The following is a 22,758-nucleotide window of genomic DNA, read 5'->3' as shown; positions in this document are numbered from 1 at the left end:
ATTATAATTTTTTTAAACTAATCATTACAAATTTTATAAATTTTTATATAAAAAATAAAAAAAAATCAACTTTTTTAAATTTTAAAATAAAATAATATTAAAATATTATATTCAAAAATATTTTAATTTTATAATATTTTATATTCAACTTTTTCTCTTTCTTTTATCAAAACTCAATAAATACTTAACTCAAACCATCTCACTACAATACACAAACTATATTACTATTATTTATAAAATTCTTATCCCATCTAATTTTCCAAACATCCCCTTTTTCTTGTCTTTTCTTTTCTACATCAATGATATTGTTAATTACATAAAGATGAAAGTTGACATTTTCTATTTTGATCGAAGGATAAGGCTCCATTTATATTTTCATGTCTACAAGCAGAACCACTTGGCTGAGTTGATTATATTATAAAAAAACCAAAAAAATAGTAAACAGACGAATGAAATTTCATTCCATTTAAATACCTCTCTCTCTCTCTCTCTCTCCGGGGCTTCAGAGTCATTTGTCTTTTCATTATCTCATATTTGTATGATATTCGATTGTGATTTTTCTCTATTTTCTTGGTAACCAAACAGACTGTGAAGTACCATTGCGGACTATTGCGTGATTTTCTTCTAATTTCTCAGCAACCAAACACACTGTTACGGACTATTGCAGACTATTGCGTATTTTCCTCTATTTTCTTGGTAACCAAACAGACCGACTTCTGTTGTCCTACTGCAAAATTAGTGGTGATTATGGTGTCGAGCGTGCACATGTTGTCTTAGAAATTAGTAAAGAAATTAGATGTAAATCGGTGAGGTATCTAAGAATAAAATTCAACCTAGGTTCTCAGATTCATTGGAAGTGTGAAGAAAAATAAATTTCGGGTTGTGAAGAAAAATAAAAAAAAGAAAGAGGTTTTCAGCTAAGTTTTCGAGAGATTTTGATGTTAGAAGAGTTTTTGAGGATTTATGGAAAAACAGAAAAACTTTTAGATGGCAAGATGGCAAAAGAACCCGAATGGACTAGTGGGTACATACATTGACTCGTTTTAACCAAGGAACTTTTCCTTCGTTTGATTTTTTTCATGTTTCTGCAGAGTTCAGTTTTCCATTCTCTTCTCTTTTGTTAGTTTTACGCAACTTAAAAGACTTTTGAGGAACACAGATAGAGATGAAGAGTTGTGGAGCTACGGGAGGGAATGAAATGAAGAGAAAGAAGTAGAAAAAATAATTTTTTTTAATCAAAAGTAGATCCGGTTATGCGGGGGTTCCGAGCCGGTTGCAAGTAAAGTTTTTCTATATATATATATATATATATATTTATAAAAGATCAAGCATGTATCCAAATGCAGTGAAAACCTAGCAAGACGCATCATATAATTCATCAACTTCACGGAAATTGCAGAGCATGTAAATAGAACGCTAAACTTTGCATATGATTCTTGATTCAAACGTCAATTCTGGAATTAAACTAATTTGTTGATTGTAACTCTGAAATCTGATAACAAGCAAAGAAACCATTGTCAGCATGACTATGGACTGTGGAGGCAGTTAAAATTGGCTTTAGTAATTCTTAAAACCCCTTAAAACAGATCCTTGAAAGCTTCTATAGGTCTTCAGTATCACCAACCACTTCCCTTTTGAGAGAGAGAGAGAGAGAGAGAGAGAGCGGACAAGAACCCCTAATTTTATTATTGAAAGCCTCACTTATGGCGGAGGAATACCGTTGTTTAATTACTATCAATTATTGATAACTCAACTGCTGTCTTTCCCATACAGAATGGTATTTGCAAGAAGGGAAAACAAGAAAAATGGAAAAAATAAAATATAAAGTGAACCAATACAGTAAATTATAAAACCCTACTCGATTAAGGAATCAGTTTCGAGTTAAAAATCCCTTGAACAAGATGATTCCTATACTACCAATTGCTAGGGATAACATAATAGGAACTGCAACCGGTTCAAAATCAACCACAATTCCTTTCTGGTTTGTTCTTACATGGCGAGATCTCTCTCCCAAAATCTCGCGGAGAATATTGCTAAGATTGTCCAACTGATGCATGAGTTGACGTTGTCCCCGGGCAATACCTGATATCTGATTCCAAAATAGGCACCATGAATAAAATGACAGGCAACAAACAATCATTTCTGAAAAATGACTTCTGGTGACATGACACCAAAGTATAGGACACCATAAACCTCTTATTTCAAAACAGAAGGCATTCAATTATCATAACCTAATAGGAACAATCATCATCTAATGAAATAATTTTAGCTTCTTCTGATCAAGAAATTATTAGAACATGAAAGGACAATCACCTCCCATCACAAGCTGTTCTTTCAGTGTTTTGAGAATGCTGACTCGTCAATTACTCAGCAAATACGGCGAATCAATTCTCAGTTTTGGTGGGTTTTGATATATATAATATAAATTAAATTTGTGTATGTATACACTTAGGCATTCTCCAACATATCACAGTATTCTCCAAGTAATCTCTTATTTCTCACAACGATCAGCTACTAACTAGTCATATGACAGCTGTACATTAATAAGTCAAAACAACAGAGATTTAGATCAATGGTAGAAGGTATGGCGCTATTGGCATTGTCTTAGAGACGTGGGTCCAAAACTCGTGCACATGCAAATCCACTAATATCTAATCATTATCGCCATAAAAAGGCAATGAAAAAGTAACTAATCGAACAAGAGTTGATTAAGAAGATAATATTATCTCAAAGGATAAAGTTTTGCACCTTCCAAAATTTCCACCCGTCACTTCCTCCCTAAACTTTTAAATAGTGGTACACTTGTGTCAATGTCCTCCCTTGCTGGTTCATCGCCTCCTTATAAAAGTTAGTTCTCTAAACTACAATTTTTCAGCCAAACTCGTGTAATTATCCACTTCTTTGTTTTTGTTTCTTTCATTCTTTTTTTCCATTTTTTTCATAGCAGGGTGGGATGCAAATAGAGGAACATCTACCAATCTGGGCGAAAATTTAAGTTTAAAGAAAGAAATCATTGAAAACTTTCTAAGTTATATGTATTATGCTCCAGGGGAAATGATTTGTACAATTATAGAGTGTGCAAGTTACGCGCACTCTCATTGAACTTTGAAAAAAGTGAACAAATCTAAAACCCACATGAAAAGCCCTATTTTTTAATGGTGGGCCCCATTTTTTCAAAGAGAGTGCATAGGGCTCACACCCTAGAACTGTATCTAGCATTACTCTCTGCTCCAAATAGTAAAGATATTGCAAGGTGTTCAACATCTCAAATTCATCTTTTCCTTTTCTTTCTTTCCTTTTTTTTTTCGGTTACAGCAGGGTGGGAGTGCAAATAAAGGAACATCAACAAATCTAACTGAAACTGAATTATAAATTTATACATAAAAATCATTGGCAACTTTCTAAGTTATATACATATATTAAACTCCAAACAGTAAAAATATTGCAAGTTGTTCAGCATCTCCTATTCAACAATTATTAACTTATAGTGCTATAAAAGCATAGAATAAAAACAATTAGAAGGATATAAGACGACAAGATTAATACCTCTTCCATCAAAGGAGACTCTTTAGACAACTGGGATGAGGATGACAAATTGGGCATTATGGACCCAGTCAACGAACCATTGCCTAAACTAGAGATGAAGTAAGAAGTGGGAGCAGAGCCATTGCAGGAATCAGCTTGAACAGACATTTTTTGTTGACTGGGAGCATTTTTCTTGATGGTTAACTTGGAATTCAGCTCTTCAATACAATTTGTAAATTCATCCATTCTATCATTCAGAGAGGAAATTTGTTCTGAAAGCTGAGTAACGGTGCCCTGCCAAAACAAATAAATAAAGTAGATTGACAATCAAAAATTTTCAATTGCTAATATCCTTTCAAAAGCACTATCAAAATCACGATGACTAACATAGAAGATACATGAATTATTCTACCTGGTTTGCAAGAGTTGTGGGGGATTCTGAGTTTCTGTCATCAAACCGTCTACTTTTGGCAGCGTATCCAGTAAGCTTGGCCAGAATCTTGTCACTTTGGGTTGAATATGAATGAGACATACCACTGTTCAAAATCACATCATCAATCAAAGGTATCCGGTTTTCTTTTTTTGACAAGTCAAACATATTGAAAGTAACAGAAAAAGAACGAACCAAAAATAAAAGAAGACCATATTTGGAAAAATGATAATGGATCATTTAAAATCCAGAGGGGGAGAAGCATTGTGCATATTGTCTCAAGAACTTCTTAATTTTTTTTAAATACTTTTAGGAAACCAACTTTCAAAAGTTTTCTCAGTACCATTGACGACATAAATTTACAACTCAAATAGTTCTCCACTGAGCATGCTAATTTATCAAATGGAAAATGTAGCAACAGACTGGCAGAAATAATCTACTTTCACAACATAGAATATAAATTAACGGACCATGATGGAGAATCTGTATGACCAGAAAAGTTTCGGAAACTACTTTGCATTCTTATCAGGCTGTTTTCTTTTTCCAGTTTCAAGGCTATGCTCCTAGAAAGTTACCGATGATGAGCAGCTGGCACCAGTTAGGTTTAAGGTTTGATTGAGGCTTGTGTGAGGTTATGTGTGATACCCCATCATAACAATATGTTTAATTCCGACGTTTCTCGCCAGAATTAGTCCTGTTCTTTTCTCCCTCTACAGTGCATCAAATTCTTTCATAGAGTTGCCAACTCTCATCGAAGGAATAATGGCATTGAGGTGCTTCACTCGGAAGGTAGTGTCCTTTCTGATTGTCAGGATATTAAGGATCAGATTGTTCATTTTTATGAAAAGCTCCTTACGGAACAATATTCATGGCGTCCTACAGTTGATGGGCTGGATTTTGACTCGATTGACCAGCCTAGTGCAGTTTAGTTGGAGAGAATGTTCGAAGATGAGGAGATGCTCAACGTGATTAGAGGAATGGACAAAGATAAAGCTCTGGGACCAGATGGCTTTTCCATGGCATGTTTCCAGGCATGTTTGGGACATTGTTAGGGAGGACATCATGAAGGTTTTTCTTGGGTCCATGGAGGTGAAGAATTTTCATCCCATCAGTCTTGTCAGTGGTGTGTACAAGATCATCTCAAAGGTTCTTGCTAACCGTTTGAGTGTGGTTATGGGGAAGATCATCACGAAGTCCCAAAATGCCTTTGTCAAGGGAAGGCAAATTATTGATTCCGTTCTCATAGCTAATGAATGCTTGGAAAGTAGAATGAGAAGTGGCGTTTCAAGCATTCTTTGTAAACTAGATATGGAGAAGGTCTTCGATCACGTCAACTGGGATTTTTTGGTATATATTCTTGATAGGTATGATTTTGGGGAGAGGTGGTGTAAGTCGATGAAGCATTGCATCTCTACTGTTAGATTTTCGGTCTTGGTTAATGGCACTCTAGCTAGCTCTTTTAACAGTTTCTGGGGATTGAGACAAGGGGATCCTCTGTCCCTTTTCCTTTTTGTTTTGGTAATGGATGTGTTGAGCAGAATGTTGAAGGCGGCAGTAGATAGGGGTCTCATCTCAAGTTTTTCGGTGGGTAGTTCTTCGCAAGGCAGCATTAATGTTTCCCATTTACTCTTTGCGGATGACACTTTGATCCTTTGTGAGCCAAATTCTGATCAGATTTGTTCATTACGGGCACTCTTGTTATGTTTTGAAGTGTATCCGGCTTAAAGGTGAACTTGTCAAAGTTTGAAATTGTTCCCGTAGGTTTGGTCAATAATTTAGGGGATTTGGCTGATATTTTGGGTTGCAATGTCTCCACTCTGCCTATGAAGTATCTTGGTCTTCCTTCGGGGGCTCTTTATAAATCTAAGGCAATTTGGATTGAATGTAGATTGGCTGGTTGGAAAAGGATCTACTTGTCCAAAGGGGTAAGAATCACTTTAATCTAGAGTACTTTATCTAATATCCCAACCTACTTCCTTTCTTCATTTCCTTTGCCTCTAGGAGTGGCTAATAGGATGAAAAGGAACTTTCGTGCTTTCTTGTGAGGTGGTTTGGAGGATGAGAAGAAATTCCACTTGCTTAAGTGGGAGAAGATTTACACTCCTTTATCTTTGGGGGATTTGGGGATTAGAAAGCTGAAAATTTTCAACAAGGCTCTCTTGGGGAAATGGTTGTGGTGGTACCATCAAGAAGGGGATGCTCTTTGGAGAATAGTTATTGATGCCAAATATGGAAGTATTTGGAGAGGTTGGTGCTCAAACGAAGTAAGAGGGACATATGGTGTGGGAGTGTGGAAATTCATTCGTAATGGTTGGGGAGAGTTCTCCAGAAATTTCAGATTTGAAGTGGGTAGGGGTAACCGGATCAGATTTTGGTATGATTTATGGTGTGGGGATGAGGCCTTGAGGAATGCTTTCCCTTCCCTCTATAGAACTGCCTCAAACAAAGATGCTTCTGTGGTTGATTATATGGATAATATTTCTGGTCTCACTCAGTGGTCAGTAAGTTTTATTAGAGATGTCCAGGATTGGGTGGTGGGGGACATCACTGATTTTTACAGCTTGCTTTATGCTCTTAATATAAAATCTGGAGGGGTTAATAGATGACTTTGGAACCAGCCTGGTAATAAGAAATTCTCGGTTAGATCTTTGTACAAGGTTTTGGCGTCTCATTCTTCTACTGATTTTTTTCCTTGGAAAAATATTTGGAGATGCAAAGTGCGTCTCAAGGTGGCTTTCTTCAGTTGGTTGGCTTCTCATGGGAAAATACTTACTATCGATAAGTTAAGAAAGTGTAGCATCATTGCAATGGATTGGTGTTTCATGTGCAAAAGGTGAGGTGAATCGGCAGATCGCCTTCTTCTCCACTGTGATGCGTCAAAGGCTTTGTGGGATAAGGTTTTTGCTAAGCTGGGCATTGCTTGGGTGATCCCCAAGAGGGTGGCGAATCTTTTGGCCTGTTGGAGAGGGATTCAAGGCAATCGCCAAATTGTGGTCGTTTGGAAGATGGTACCTCTTTGTCTTATGTGGTGTAATTGGAATGAGAGGAATGGGCGCTATTTTGAAAATAGAGAATGCTCGGTGGGAGGGATTAGACTTTTTTTTTTCATTGTTGCTTTGGGCTTCGATTATTGTAATGGATGGGTCTAGTCTAAATGACTTCTGTGCTGTTTTTCAGCTTTAGTTTGTAATTAGGTGTTTTTCTCTTATATACTCCTTGTGTACTTGGGCTATGCCTAATTATGTGGTTTAATAAATTTCTTACTTGTCAAAAAAAAAAAGCTATGCTCCTAACTTAAAGTTGACCAAAGGTTTAAAGAAGATAAAGGACCATTACGTTCTTGTTGACATAACACAGTGCATGACTCATGGAGTAACGAAGGCATGAAACTCCATAAAAGACACTGGCTTCCTCGTCAATTTTGAAATCCATGCAATTCTTGGCTTTTAACATGCAAAAATTTAAAAGTGAACTTCAAGCAACAAACTCAAATAACTGAAATCAATCATAACATGTATAGATTAATACAATTCGGAAATTGGTAGATCTACAACATATTGACCCTACCACCTTTGGTTGTCTCGACACTTGTTAGAACACCATATCAGCAATTATATATTGAATACCAATAGAGAAAATCAGAAAATTGCACCTCTTAAGATGCTTATTTCTCATGGTCACTCTATCAGCAGAGGCTCTAGAAACAGCCTCGTTGGGGCTTGAAACCAGATCCTCATCTAAGCTGAGCTTCATCTTTAAGTCTTCTGGCAGAGCCTGTAGCATGATTAGATTATTACTACCAATGCAACTACCACTGCATGTAGAGGCATAACAAGGTTTAGAAGTGGTCATACCACGACTTCATTTACAAGCTTTTCCAGTTGAATTTGTTCAATATAGGTCCGAGGAATATATGAACCTTCCAGTCCCAGCTGGTCAGAAACACATTTTACAACTAACTGATCCTTTCCTTGTACCTTTTCATAAAAAAGCTAGAAATTTAGATTAGAGTGGCTCGAATACTGGGCTACAATGAGGGTTCAACAAAACATTAAAGATGAACAATTCTCGTAGTTGTACACTTTACCCAATAAGAACCACTAAACGTGAGCCAGGCCAGGCTGGGTCTAGCCCATACTGTTTCCCACACTACCAGGCACTCAGGCCAGACAGGGGTCTTGGGATGCATTATGAATGTTCTTGGTGCAGGACAGGACCAAACTGGCCCCGGCCAGCCCATAGAAAACCATATAAAGGATGAATGAAGGATATGCCCATGCAAAGGTTTTCTAGAACCCTAGTTTATAACATATTCAGAATCATATGAGAGTAAAAACTAGGTGTAGATATATACAGCAGTACCTGAACATAATGGCGATTTAGTTGCTCCAACCAATCAATTTTTACAGAGACCCTGTCATCAGAGAATACATGGCTGCTTCTTTTAAGGATAGCTGCCATCGTGTATCCCAAGGCCATTAGGCCACCAAGAAGACGCACACTAACCCCAAAAGTTATTCTTGGTGATATGACAAATGGATTATCTGTCACCCATTCCTACCAAACATGAACAAAACACATTAAGTTAGTAACAAAATACCAGTACAGTTTCCACTTCCATGTGTGAACCTAATTTTTAGCAAGTATGGAGAGCCATAGAAAGGTGAGACATCAAGAATACTGGAGATTTACAAATTATTCTGTGAACATACAAAATTTCACAACGTCAACAAGGTTGTTAAACAGAGATACAGCAAAGGATTGCAGGGGTTTTCCAAATCAGATTTGAGGATGTTAAGATCCTAAAACCCAACAAAAAAGAAAGAAAGAAGAAGCGATTGCTAATGGTCTATGTTGAAAAATCATTAAAATCAAATTTAGAAGTATAAAATTCAATTAGTAACACCCTATACTACACATCTCTGCATACCTAAAAATTACATCTAAATTTTTTGAGTTGGTCCTTATAATTGCAGCAATGTTGCCCTCCAATTTTTATCATTATTTTGATTTTTCCTCTTCTTTCCAAATATATTAAAATGGCATTAACAAAGGTAGTCACTTGATTCAAATTGCAAACTGGCTTTCTTAGCTGGACATACATTGTTAAAAAAAAATCTCTCCCTCCCCCCTCCTATTCCCTATCATCAAGAACAATCTTTTAAAATACCCAAAAACTCAAGAATCAAGGGGGATAAAACAAGAGCTTAGGGAGAGGAAACAGGTGTGGAATGGCTGCATAGGCAAATTGGAGAAAGATATGGAACAATTTGTATATCACCAAATCCATTATAAATAACAGAAAGTGATAGAATAGAAAATGAGAATGTACACGACTGTTAATGAGAAGTTAATATGGGGGAACAAAAACTTGTCATTTCCTCCCTTAGATTCAGCTGCACTGCTCTATACATGCACTTGTGCGAAACTACTTGTCTCTGTTTTGGATTGGACGCACCCATGTGAAAATAGAACTTTGATTATTTGGATTCATTTCCAATTAAAGTATGTAAAGCAAGCCAATTATAAAATATATAGAGAATTGAGCCTCAAAATCTACCAAGCAACTTGTTAGACAGGCATTAAAGAAACAAAAACCCCATCTGTAAATAAACCATGACATATCCTCCTTTTAAGAAAAAGATACAGAATGAGGTTATGGATTCAAACCCTACCAGGTGCGCATGCATATTACCAATGTAAAAAAATCTGTCAACAATCCCCACTCAGTTTTTTATAATAAGGAACCTAGAAAACCGTAAAAAAAATTTAAAAAAAAATGAACTTGTCTTTTACCCAGTTAAACCCTGAACCACTGTAAAGTGCTCACATCACACGGATCAGACCAATCATCAGCTTTTCACCAATGGAATGAGGCTCCTATAAATTGTTTGGACCCAAGTTTTGAACCTTAGACCTAGGTAGAGCATACCCTCAAGACTGAGGCCCTAACCACTTGAGCCAACCCCTAGGGGTACAGTCCCCTCTCATTTGTCCTATTGATATGACAAAAAGAAAATAAATTTTCTTGGTCGAAATTGGATAGATTCCTTGTCTCACCGTTATGGGAAGCCCACTATCCAGAAGTAAGTCAGAAAATGTTAGCTCGAGTCAGTTCAGACCATTTTCCCATTCTCCTAGATTGTGGGGGTATTCACAGGGGTCGCCAGTATTTCAAGTTTGAGAATATGTGGCTTAAAGTGAACGGGTTTGCAGAGTTGGTGAGTACTTGGTGGGCATCGTACCAGTTTAGTGGCACTCCGAGTTTCATTCTTGCAGGTAAGCTGAAGCCTTTAAAACAAGATCTGAAAAAGTGGAACTTGGAAGTTCTTTGTCACACTGACAATCAAAAGTCCACTTTGTTGGAGGAATTGCAGGAGTTAGAGGGTAAGGAATTATTGGGAGGGGCCTCAGAGGAGGAGTTATTGAGGAAAGCCACGGTTGTGGCAGAGTTGGAAAGGGTTTTGTTGTCAGAGGAGACATCATGGCGCCAAAAATCCAGACCCTTTGGTTGAAAGAGGGTGATAGGTATACGAAGTTCTTTCACAAAGTGGCTAATTCACATCGACGTAACAATGCGATCGAGTCGCTTCATTCAGGTACTCAGGTGCTATCTTCTCCCGCTGAACTAGAAAGTCATATTGCACATTATTATGAGACTCTTCTTACCGAATCGGTAACTTGGAGGCCGAGGCTTGATGACTTATCATTTGAGGCAATTGATCCGCAACTTGTGAGTCTCTTGGAGAGACCTTTTGATGAAGATGAGATTTTCAAGGTCATCTCTAGAATGGCTAAGGACAAAGCGCTGGGTCTAGATGGTTTCTCAATAGGTTTCTTCCAAACTTGTTGGGATGTGGTGAAAGGTGATGTCTTGCGGGTGTTCAGTGAATTTCACGCTTTTCAGAAGTTTGAAAAATCACTTAACGCGACTTTCACTGCGCTCATTCCCAAGAAACATGGGGCTTCGAGTATTGAGGATTTTTGCCCAATAAGTTTGGTTAGTAGTGTCTATAAGATTATTTCAAAGGTTCTTACTAACCAGCTTAGTCCAGTGTTGGAAAATATTATTTCCAAGCCTCAGAATGCTTTTATTCGTGGGAGACATATACTCGATTCAGTGCTCATAGCAAATGAGAGCCTAGATGCTAGATTGCGAGAGGGAAGATGCTAGATTGCGAGAGGGAAGTCCAGGTATTCTTTGCAAGCTAGACATGGAGAAGGCTTATGATCATGTAAACTGGGAATTCCTTTTGTACTTGCTTAAGAGGTGTGGTTTTGGAGATAGGTGGATTTCTTGGATGCATCATTGTATTTCAACGGCCCGTTTCTCAGTGCTAGTTAACGGCACTCCTGCTGGTTTTTTTGATAGCTCGAGGGGTTTGCGACAGGGTGATCCGTTATCTCCTCTTCTATTTGTCATAGTTATGGAGGCGTTGAGTAGGATGGTGCAGGCTACTGTTGGTGGAGGTTTTTTATCTGGCTTTCAGGTGGGAAATGGCTCTGGTAGCCCTTGTATCATTTCACATCTCCTTTTCGCAGATGAAACTCTGATTTTTTGTAAAGCGGATAGGAGTCAGGTCCAAACTTTACGTGCATTATTACTTTGTTTTGAAGCAGTGTCAGGGCTTAAGGTGAACCTTGGCAAGTCTGAGATGGCTCCGGTGGGTGTGGTTCCTAATATACGCAGTCTAGGAAATCTTTTGGGTTGCAGTGTCCTCTTTCCCAATAAAATATTTGGGCCTTCCGTTAGGTGCAACTTTCAAGAGTAGATCAATATGGGATGGGGTGGTAGAGAAGATAGAGAAAAAGGTTGGCTAGATGGAAAATGGTGCATTTATCGAAAGGGGGTCGTCTCACTCTTATCAAGAGCACTCTCACTAACCTTCCCACTTATTTTTTATCTCTCTTTCCTATGCCTGCAAGGGTGGTGAATAGGATTGAGAAACTTTTTAAGGCTTTTTTATAGGGAGGCATAGGGGAGGAGAAGAAATTTCATTTGGTTAATTGGAAGACAGTATGTGCCCCAGTTGTGAATGGGGGGTTGGGTGTTTGTAATTTGAGAACTTTTAATAAAGCGTTATTGGGGAAATGGCTTTGGAGATATCATTTGGAAGGGGGATCTTTGTGGAAGGAAACTATAGATGCTAGATATGGTGTTGCTTGGGGTGGTTGGTGTTCCAAAGAAGTGAGAGGGGGTATGGAGTGGGGCTATGGAAGTTTATAAGGAAGGGGTGGACAAGCTTTGTAAATCATATTCGCTTTGTCGCAAGTGAGGGCAACCGAATCAGTTTTTGGCGAGACGTGTGGTGTGGAGATCATGCATTGGAAAGGGTTTTTCCGACTTTATATCGTATTGCAGTTAACAGGGAGGCTTCAATGGCGGATGTGCGGTTATCTACTCATGGTTCGCATCAGTGGAATATTCTGTTTAATAGGGATATTCATGACTGGGAATTATCTATGGTTTCAGACTTTTTCAGCCTGCTACACTCCTTGGGAACCACTATGGCACAGCATGATAGCTTGAAATGGAGGTTTTAGGATCACAAGAAATGCACAGTAAATGCGTATTATAAACTCTTGATTACACAGGATCACACCCCATTCCCTTGGAAGAACATTTGGAGGTCTCGTGTGCCCTCTAGAGTTGCTTTCTTTGTTTGGAATGTCACCCTTGGGAAGATCTTGACCACGGACAACTTGAGGAAGAGAGGATGTGTAGTGTTGGATTGGTGTTACATGTATAAAAAGAATGGAGAATCGGTAGATCATCTTTTACTACATTGTGACGTAGCGAGGGGGTTGTGGGATGAGATCTTTCGAAGGGTTGGTGTTGCTTGGGTAATGCCTATGAGGGTGGTGGATTTGATGGGTTGTTGGAGAAAATTGCAGGGCAATCATCAAGTGGCAGCAGTTTGGAGGATGATTCCGTTGTGTATCATGTGGTGTATTTGGAAGGAAAGGAATGCGCGCTGTTTTGAAGACAAGGAACGAACAATGGTGGAGCTGAAGAATTTTTTTCTACATTCTTTATTGCTGTGGTTTTCCGCTATTGTATTAAACGGGGATGATATTCATGAATTCTTATCCTTAGTTCATTGCTCTTAGAATGTATTTAGGTGTTCTATTGTATACTTCCTGTGTACTTGGTACATGCTTATTTCATTCACATCAATAAAGTTTATCTCTTACTTATCAAAAAAAGAAAAAATCTTGGTTTATGTAGCTGTATATTATGCATGATGTTTGCACTTTCTAGGACTTGCTTAATAAATTTAATTTCACTAAAGCCAACATAACTACATAGATTTGGCAATTCAATGGATCAATTGAAGATATCCTTAGCATGATATGCATGCTGTTGGTGAAAGCGCCAAACACACTCAAGTGTAAACGCCGACTAGATCCTAGAACCCTAGACGCAAAGTGCAAAGCGCAATCGCACACCTGATTTAAGTGATGCACGCATTATTTGAAAAATAATTTATAATCACAAAATAGAATAAAATAGAATAAAAAGGTTTAAAAAAGAAAGATAATATTATATAAAGCCTATTGACTCAATTTGTGAGGATATTAGGCAACACAAAAACTCAAGTGATCTTAATTCCCTTTGCAAATACGCTTCACTTTTGTTAAGTGATGCACTTCGGCCTTGGCACTTTGCACATAAGCGCATTTTTATTGATGCTGGATATGCACTCTATAACCACACAAAGCCTTAATCTCAAGTACTTGCGACCTGCAAGATCCCTCTTTTTCATCATTCAGCTATATCCGGTATCATGGCCCACTATGCCCTTGCCAATCATAATACCCAATTCCTCTAAAGACTAGACTGTCTATCACCAAACAACTCGAGTCAGAAGTCAGCTACATAAATTTTTTTTCTATGAAGATTTTCTAGGGCAATATCTTAGTAAATCATCATGTCTGAATGCATAAAATGATGATTTCCAATTTCTTACTTAACAAATATGCCGTACGTTAAATATATCGCAGGCATTATATTCTGGATGAGTAACAATGCACAATTATTAAAACAACAAAAACCAAACTTAGGCAAACCTCAAACATGAGACTGTATCTTCCATCTTTATTCCGCATCCTTAAATATGATTGGCAAGATTCGGGATCTTCACCAGGTGGTAAAAGATAGATGTCATAAGTCTGCTCCATTGTTTCTGTATGATATTCAGTGAAAATAGCCTTGACTTGTTCCACCGTCACTTTCCTTGCTGACTACAATAAAAGCAGCACTCATTTAATGATGTGGACAAATTCCTAGTACCTCATCTATCACGTGATATTTTCGACTATTCTATTTGGAAATGTTGGGACAAACACAGACTTTTTCAAACTACCACCAAATTTGCAATAACCGCCATGCTACAAAAAATTGCAATGTACCTCATTTTCCTTTAGAAAGACAAAATTACTCACAAAAATTAAAAAAACAAAAAACAAAATACCCTTATTAAATTCAAATGAAATAAATTTTTGAACAAGAATTTACTTTTTACCAAAAAAACGTAAAAGAATTATATGTTTTCACTTTTTATACATTGTTAAATTATTTTGAACATTTTTTTCAAGTTTTAATTTCTTTTATCAAGGGTTTTATGTCAAATGTTTATGGAGGTGTTACATTGCAACTTTTTGGTAATTTGACATTCTCGGGTATAGGCTATAGCTGTTCCTGAAACATGGCATCGGATTAGAGAACAGTGATTTGAAAAGCCGAGAACTTTTTGAAACATTGCATTAAACAATCCCCCTTTAAAAACCTGCTTTTCTAGGGTTATACAAAACTAAACTAAGAGACTTCTGGTAAGCACAGCCTAAAGATAAGCAAAATGTGTAACTTTATGAATAACCTTTAGAATATAAGTAGGAGTCTGAAATCCATTAAATGGATTGAACTTGTTGGTGATTCTTATATGGGCAGTTTGGAGATCTGGCTCGATAAAGGCCTTGTACATTGGATAAACCTGTGGAGAAGAATCCAGTTGAGAACTTCAAAGAACACAATTTCTTCTCAGAAAAACAAACAAACAAACCGTTTCAGAAATTTGCTGAATTATTTCTTCGGGTTGTTGGCCAGCACGGTGTATGTCCCGCAAAACCCGTTTGACAAGGTCAAAGTGAACTCCACCTGTTACAGACACACGAAGGTCCAGTAGAGGTCTTAATTTTTCACTTAAAGCATAGATGCCCTCAATGATCACAATGCGGGAGCTTGGCACTTCAAGTGTCCTGCCACCAGTACATGCAATTTAAACACAGACCAGGTGGATATGTAAGAGTCATGGATGATTTAGCCATGCATTAATTAAAAAATAAAAACAACTTCAGGATAGTTCAATAAATTGACTGTGTGCATTAATAGAACTAGAAAAGGGACCAATACATGGCTTTAGATTTCAAGATATAAAAAGTACAAGACTCAAACAGTTGCATTTCTCTTCCTCCATGACCTTCAATGTGGAGGGGGTTTTGAATACAAATATAGATCTCTTCCATCATGAAAGATATTGCACAAGCAGTTCAGTCACTTCACTTGAATGTGAAATAGCAGTTTCCATAACCATAACATCATCTAAATATATGAAACAGCAGAATTCAATTACTGTTTGCTTAGATTGATTGGGACATCATTTTACATATAATTCCCAACAACCAAAAAATGTTAACATTGGCTTGATTAACTGGGACTTTTACATCTCAAATCTAAGATCTCTGTATGTTATTCTTGAACTAACATGACTTAATATAATTTCAACCATTGTACTCAAAGAATGATGACACCCAACCATGCTAAAGCTATGAAAAAATACTGGATGTAGAGCAAATACCTGTATCCTGTTCGGGAGCTAGACTTGAAATCGTAAATTGGAACCTGGACCTGCTTATCTGCCTTTAAGTCATGGACATTCCGGAGCAAGGTGTCATAGTCTGTCAATCGTGGATCTGTTTCAGAAAGATAACAGAACCAATATAATCATGCCTGATGTATTTCCCCACTTGAAAGCTGTCATACTGATTCAGGGATTGCACCAAGGGCTAAGACACCCAAAGTTTATAAAACACACATCATTAAATCAGACTACACATATGACTGAAGACATTCCAAGATTTCAATGACCTTTTTGCCCAACAAAACTCATTAAAAAGATAATTAGATCAAAATGGATCTTTTGCTCCCCTCTTGTAGTGGAGAATAAACCATCCAGTGATATGGAAAAGAACAAATAGGGAGAAATAAATATTCAACAGGTGTTATGAAAGAAAGGAAGAAAAAGAAAACTATATAGGTCAATGGAGACTGTAAACAACTAATGGAGAATCAATGGAGTATGGTCCTGTATAGGTCATAAAGCCCTATACTCAACATAATTATAAATCTGCACAATCAATACAAGTAAATGTTGCGATAATCTAGCAGAAAAAATCCTGAGTAAATTTTGCATAACGGAGTCATGGGAATGAGGTGGTTATATAAGGCACATAATGTGGTGATCATATGGCAACAATTGCAATACTATGGAAGGTGTACCTATCTGTCTAGTGTTGTCTATTTGGAGGAAAATGAATAATAAAAATTTTGAGGATTGTGAGCAAACGATGCTAGAGCTTAAAATTTATTTCTCTAATACCGTGTTTCTTTAGGCAGCCGCTATAGATTTTAGTGCACTGTGTTTCCATGACTTCCTTATTTCTTTTCTATATTTCTAATTAGGTGTTTCTCACTTCTCTTGTGTACATCCTGTGCAAGGCTGTGCCTTTTGTACTTTCAATCAAATCCACACTTATTTGAACAAAAAAAAAAAAGAATATAGTAATAGCCTGATGCAGAGGAAAGTATGCATAGCACAATTAACAGAAGGAAATTTTACCTTTTTTTCTTAAATAAAATTTCAACACTTAGGAGGTGAATGGTAGATATAAGAAAGACAAACAGGCTAGATTCACAGATCCTTCCATGTGCTCCTCCATGAATTAAAAATGCAATGGCTCTGTGAACTGAATGGGTATGCAGCTGTAAGCACACTATCAATACTTTAAATGTGCTTTCTTGATTTATCAAATTTTTTTTATCATTTACTATAAAAAATCAAACACGAACATTTAAAGATGAAAGTTTCCTATTGCCAAAGTGGCAGAAGCTAGATGGAAATTGTATCAAGCTAAAAGGTTTATATTAATCATTTTCATCTAGGAGATTTTTTATGGGTCATTTTCATGTAGGAGATTATTATCCGTCTGTCATGGTTATTCAATCAAATTGGTATTACATTCCGGGTAACATTGCACATGCTATGGGGTGATGATAAATGTCACCAGGCTTTAAGAATGTCACGTGAAAGGAAATAACACAGTAAATAGCCTTGCAATCATGGCAAGTAGGAGTATGGCAGAGTAGCTATCAAAAGTTTAAGATCCCCTCAAAGATTGCAGACAATGACTAGCCAATCCACTTAAAACTCTCAGACAACATTCTTTACAAGGTGAAACACCAAACAAAAAAGTAAATGGAACAGCAAATAGAATGTGGATTTTGTGACTTGTTAAATATTTTTCCAAGTCTCAAGGCTTACGCTCAAAGAAACCTCAAGACAAACTAATCGATTCACTGTACAGAGGTTGAGTAACCCACATCATGAAGCAATCAAGAGAAAAACAATGTAGAAGACACAAGGCCATCAGATAGCTTCCCCACAATCCACATTCTAAATTAACACTTTGAAGAGGTCACTCCTCAACTCAAATGTGTACGCACATAACATGCTAAATTTCTAGGCAATGAATCTTATAGCAGGAATTATAAGAGTTGAAGCAGCACAAGGGATCAAAACCTCATGGAACGCAAGTATAAAGTTATGCATCTGATTGGCTGAACAAAGGCAATGAGATGATGCAAACAAGAGACCGTGATGGTGAACCAGACACACACACACACACACAAACACAGAAGAGGCTGCAACAGAGTTCAATAAAATTTCATTATTTCAGTCCCCACATATGGCTCATGAGGCTTAGGAACTCTCAAAGGGGTAGGCGTAACCACATTAATTAACTCACCAACAGTGAAACATTATCCTACCAGTGAAAGCACTTCATGGATATTTTCTCCATCCCATTTGAAAATATATAGAGTTGTTTAAACAGCAAGAATTTCAAAGGAATTTATAGATGATACAGCACCAGCACGGGAAATGATATGGCACCAGCGCATGAAATGAGTTATCGATCATTTTAACTAATTGACAAGCACTATAATTCTAAGAAGCATAAAAGGAATATAAATCACAACACCTATGCAAATGCTTCTGTGCATCTCTTTCTCAGACAAGGGTTCATTTGGAAACACAACTGTTCTCAAGTATTCTTAGATATTTCATTCACAAATATCACTCAAACACAAAACACTTTTCAATCTCAAATCTTTAACTTTTTCATCTAATAATTACCTAATCATTACAACTTTCCCAAAATCCCAAACAAAATACAAAAAACAATACTACTTTTTCAATTTCAAAACAAAAATTATATTCAAACAATTTTTTAACTTTATAATATTTTTACTCAACTTTTTCTCTCTCATTTCCCAAAACCTAATAAAACATCTTAACTGAAACCATTTTACTACTATTCACATATATACTGAGATATTCTAAGTATCCAAGTGGGCCCTAAGTCTCTCAACTTATTAGATACCTCAAGAGTTTTGATGTTGATACACATCTGGCAAAGTCCAGGTACATAGGAATGTCAATGCCCTCACCATATGAAGGTAAAGATTTTCTAACAAACTTCCAAATGAGATCATATGTCAATTTTTGCAGATTTTATCCAATAAGAAACACCTGGGCAAGAACATTTGCGATATTACACTTAATTCTAGAGAATAGCTAACCTGTACATATGCGAAATACTCATAAATGACAAAAAATGATCAAGATTATTTACCGTCAAAGTTTCCATCAACAATTCGACTAGAATCATTGTAGTTGTCCATTGAAATAACAGCAACACTGGGCATAAAATTGAGTATCTTTTCTGTTAACACAGTCTTTCCAGCCCCAGAAGGACCAGCCAAGCCTACCAATATTATTCCATCATTCTTTAGTGCTAACAATTGGCATGCACGGATTACTATAAAGAAGCCCTTCTCAAATGACAGAGGATCTTGAATGGGATCAATCTCATATCGATCACAGTCCTTTCTCTTAACCAAACAAACTTGTTCTTTTAACCGGACTGGCTGACTCTGATGTGAATCACCACTAGAAGTATCTTGAACCATTGCAAATATGTCGCGTCCCTCTGATTATGAGAAACAGATAATAAAACAAGTCGAACATACTTGAAAGCATATAATGTGACAGCTAAAGAATTATAGTCGCTGAGAAAGAATAAAAGGTAAAAATCCATACTTAAATAACAGTCAACATATGTCACAATTTAGGTGCATAAGAGAGGCAAAATCTCCAAGAATTCACCACTATGAAATCTGGAGCTTTGACTAGATTAATATTTACAACATCCAATGAACAAAAGAAAATTTGTGGAACTTTCCTTCAGAAATTGAGAGCATAAAAGTCATTGATAAACGCATCAAAGGAGAAAGGTAAAACAGAGTACAATTTTAATATATTCACCAAAGTCCTAGAAAAACTGCTCAAAAGTGTAGAGGAAAACAGAAGTTGATTTCAATGTTATGAACAATGACATTGCTTCATCTCTATATCCTATTCTTAAAACAGCAGAATTACTTAATTCTCGAGAGATTAAAACACTTCTGCAGTATTTTAATGAAAATGTCCATCACAAACTAAATTTAAATCCATCTTTCTCGAGTAATAATCCAGTTACTTTGTAGCTTCAGTCAAGTAAAGACAAAAAGACCTTGCAATTAGTCGAACCAACAAAAACCAGGCGCCCCCAATGAAAATATTTTAGTTGAGTGTTTTATAGGAGTTCCAAAGTGGATGATGCTTCTAGGAAAACCCTGTTGCCCATAATCGGCTAGATGACTGAAGCCCTTCATCGACAACATAAATGATGCTCATTTTTCATATGAAGTGTGAATGCACTGCGCTCAGCTGATGCAATAGCACTGATTCAAGTCCTTTCTTAAGCTAGCGACACCTCTATGTCCATCTAACCAGGGATGTGATACACACATCATGCCCACTCAATGAGCAATTATACCAACAACTGGAGTTGATATCTCATGCTGTTATATATCGCTTATATAAAGGTCAGGGATAGAGCTTATTTGAGAATATCTACAATATTTAAGAATCATTAACGTATTCGACTCCAATGATCATATATCATAATTTAGTCCTTAACCTATGATTAAACGATACATATGATACTTGTCATAAAACTTTTCCCAGGACGTGCTTTAGAGAATCACATGAAATTAAACACAACACAAACTAGTAAACTATGATTTTAAAGATCAAAACAAACAACTGTTGCACTCATCTTAAAATAACAATACAAAAATTGAATGCTACAACATCCTCTATTATATTAAAAAAAAAAAAACATAAATTAACGATCATCCGGTCCATAGTGTCACAGTAACAACAAATCCAGAAAACAAAACCATAAAAAAACATATACACACAAAAGAAAAACTATAAAACAAGGTTGAGTCTCCTCTACTATCTAACTCCACGTGCCCCCAAGTAAACCGCTTAAACAAAGCACAGAGTAAAATGGGAAAAATAACGATTACGCTTGCCTAATAATTGCACAACAAATAAAAGCCCATAAGCCAAACTGGATCGAAACAAAACAATGTGCAATATTGGTGACGACGGAAGCAGTGACCGAGTCACAGAGAGAGTTGTTTCTTATACCGCAACGAGTCACGATGAATTCACGAAGGGAAAAAAAAAAAAAAAAAAATCCAAGAAAGGCAGGCCAGTCTACAAGTCGTTGTCTCCTTCCTATATATATTACCGTTCCTTGTCGTTATATTTCTCGGTCTAGAAAGGAATGTGATTTTCCGGGATACTTCAGGAAGCGGGAATTCTATAGAATCTGCTTTAGCACTCCCAAGTTCCCAACAGAGAGAGAGGAAGCCGGGGCACCATATGAGAGAGAGTATTTAATGGCGCAGTTTTTTCCCAATTTATTATTTTAATGCTATTTTTCTTAAGGAAAGTCCACGTCGGACAAGCCAATTTACTCCATAAATAAAATATGTTGCTATTACTAATTTATACTATGACTCCATAAAGTATTCATTTTTATTTTTTTACTTGATATTTAAATTCAAAAAAATATTATCTTATAATGGATTTGATTTTTTTTTTGTAAGTTTATCACTTCTCATATTTAAATATCATATGAAAAATTTTATCTAAAAATTATAAAATTTGATTTTTTTAGAAAAAATATTATTTAATTTTAAGAAATGAAACAATGAGAATTGGTACACATAATTTTTTTTTGAATAAATATTCTCATCAGTCACTATTCATTACCACATTCTATGAAAAAAAATAGTCAGATATGAAATGTGGAAATGAATAGTGACTGATGTATAGCAAAATTTTTTCTTTAAAAAAAATAGAGACAGTTCTCTTATAATTATTTTATAACTTCCCAATAAAATACTAATTTTTTTCAAAACTCAAATACACCAAAGTCAAACTAATAATTAACAAACTTATTTTAAAAAGTAAGATTTTATCATATAGTTGTTATTTTTTATATAGACTGTTTTTTGCAAATAGCAATAGTCGCGAATCTGTTAATAATTTAAAACATGGAAAATTTCTTTGATCTCTTATCAACAATATAACAAATCTTGCGTGAGCTGCAACACGCGGCACATATTTTCGGATTATAAAAGACCCCATAATATATTTTTAAAAATAAAAATTCATCAATTCAAATAAGAAATGTAATAAAGTTAAAAAAAAAAAAAGGTCCAAGTAAATCAAAGTTTTTGGGACCGAAATTAGTGATTTATGTGTAGTCTAACACGACATAGCCGTACATATAAAAAGTGGCAAGTCAAGAACATGAAAAGGATATGTGCTATAAATATAATATAAATGGCAAAAAATTATTGAAAGCATTTAAAAATAGAAAAGAAAAGAAAAGTGTGGTCAAACCAACAATAAATTGACTAATTTCCTATAATTATATTATATATAGTTATATGGTCTTTAATTGAATGAGACTATTCGGTTTGGACTAAGAGACGAATTGATAAATTTTAACTCACAAATCTCATTACTATTTATAAATTATATCATCTCATCTTATTTTTAAATTCAAACGTGAGTGAGAGAGTCAGATCAGCTAATTGAGTTAAAATAATACTAGATATAATTATGAACTATAAACTCTTTTTAAAAAAGAGACTCTGCTATTAACAAATTAATTTTTTCATATAGAGAATATATTTATTTATTTCTTAATTATGTAATATTTACGTATTATATGATTACAAAATATCATTTATTATTATATATACTGCCCATTGCTCGTTCTAGATCTCTCTTTGCTTGACCCATTCAAAAACTTGCAACAATTAATTTTTTATAAATCCTTTTTATTTTTTAACTGGAATTGGGGTAGGTAAAACCGGCCATGAGTCATGACCAGCTCAATTGTTTAGTAGATATATTTTCGTTTTTGTCGGTCGAGAGGTTTGAATTTATCGATCGAATTGAGGGTTAATATTATAATTAGAAAAATAATTTATACAAATCTTAAATAAATAAATCTTATATAAATTTTTGTAAAAAAATAGATTTCACCTAAAC

At 35.9% G+C, this 22,758-nt stretch overlaps 1 protein-coding gene across 2 annotated transcripts; it reads right to left on the bottom strand.

The window, feature by feature from the left end:
* Positions 1 to 1,666: 1,666 nt before the first annotated feature.
* LOC121257294 (inorganic pyrophosphatase TTM2-like) lies at positions 1,667 to 21,075 on the bottom strand. Of its 2 annotated transcripts, none has more exons than XM_041158252.1 (12): positions 20,836 to 21,075; positions 18,929 to 19,285; positions 15,814 to 15,928; positions 15,019 to 15,214; positions 14,836 to 14,949; positions 14,027 to 14,200; positions 8,318 to 8,512; positions 7,810 to 7,947; positions 7,608 to 7,729; positions 3,938 to 4,061; positions 3,547 to 3,819; positions 1,667 to 2,089 (listed from the first exon to the last, which is right to left on the bottom strand). In XM_041158252.1, exons 2-12 carry the CDS (start codon positions 19,263 to 19,265, stop codon positions 1,871 to 1,873), a joined length of 2,007 nt encoding a protein of 668 aa, XP_041014186.1. In that variant the 5' UTR covers positions 19,266 to 19,285; positions 20,836 to 21,075; the 3' UTR covers positions 1,667 to 1,870. The 2 variants fall into 2 exon arrangements, with proteins under 2 accessions (XP_041014186.1, XP_041014187.1); XM_041158253.1 differs by having other exon boundaries at positions 7,810 to 7,932; positions 20,836 to 21,074.
* Between the last annotated feature and the right edge of the window lie 1,683 nt (positions 21,076 to 22,758).

Source organism: Juglans microcarpa x Juglans regia, chromosome 3S, assembly GCF_004785595.1.
Source record: "Juglans microcarpa x Juglans regia isolate MS1-56 chromosome 3S, Jm3101_v1.0, whole genome shotgun sequence".
In the NCBI taxonomy this organism is placed as follows: Eukaryota; Viridiplantae; Streptophyta; class Magnoliopsida; order Fagales; family Juglandaceae; genus Juglans; species Juglans microcarpa x Juglans regia.
The sequence above is the reverse complement of the archived record's forward strand: the minus strand, read 5'-3'. Positions and strand labels throughout refer to the sequence as shown.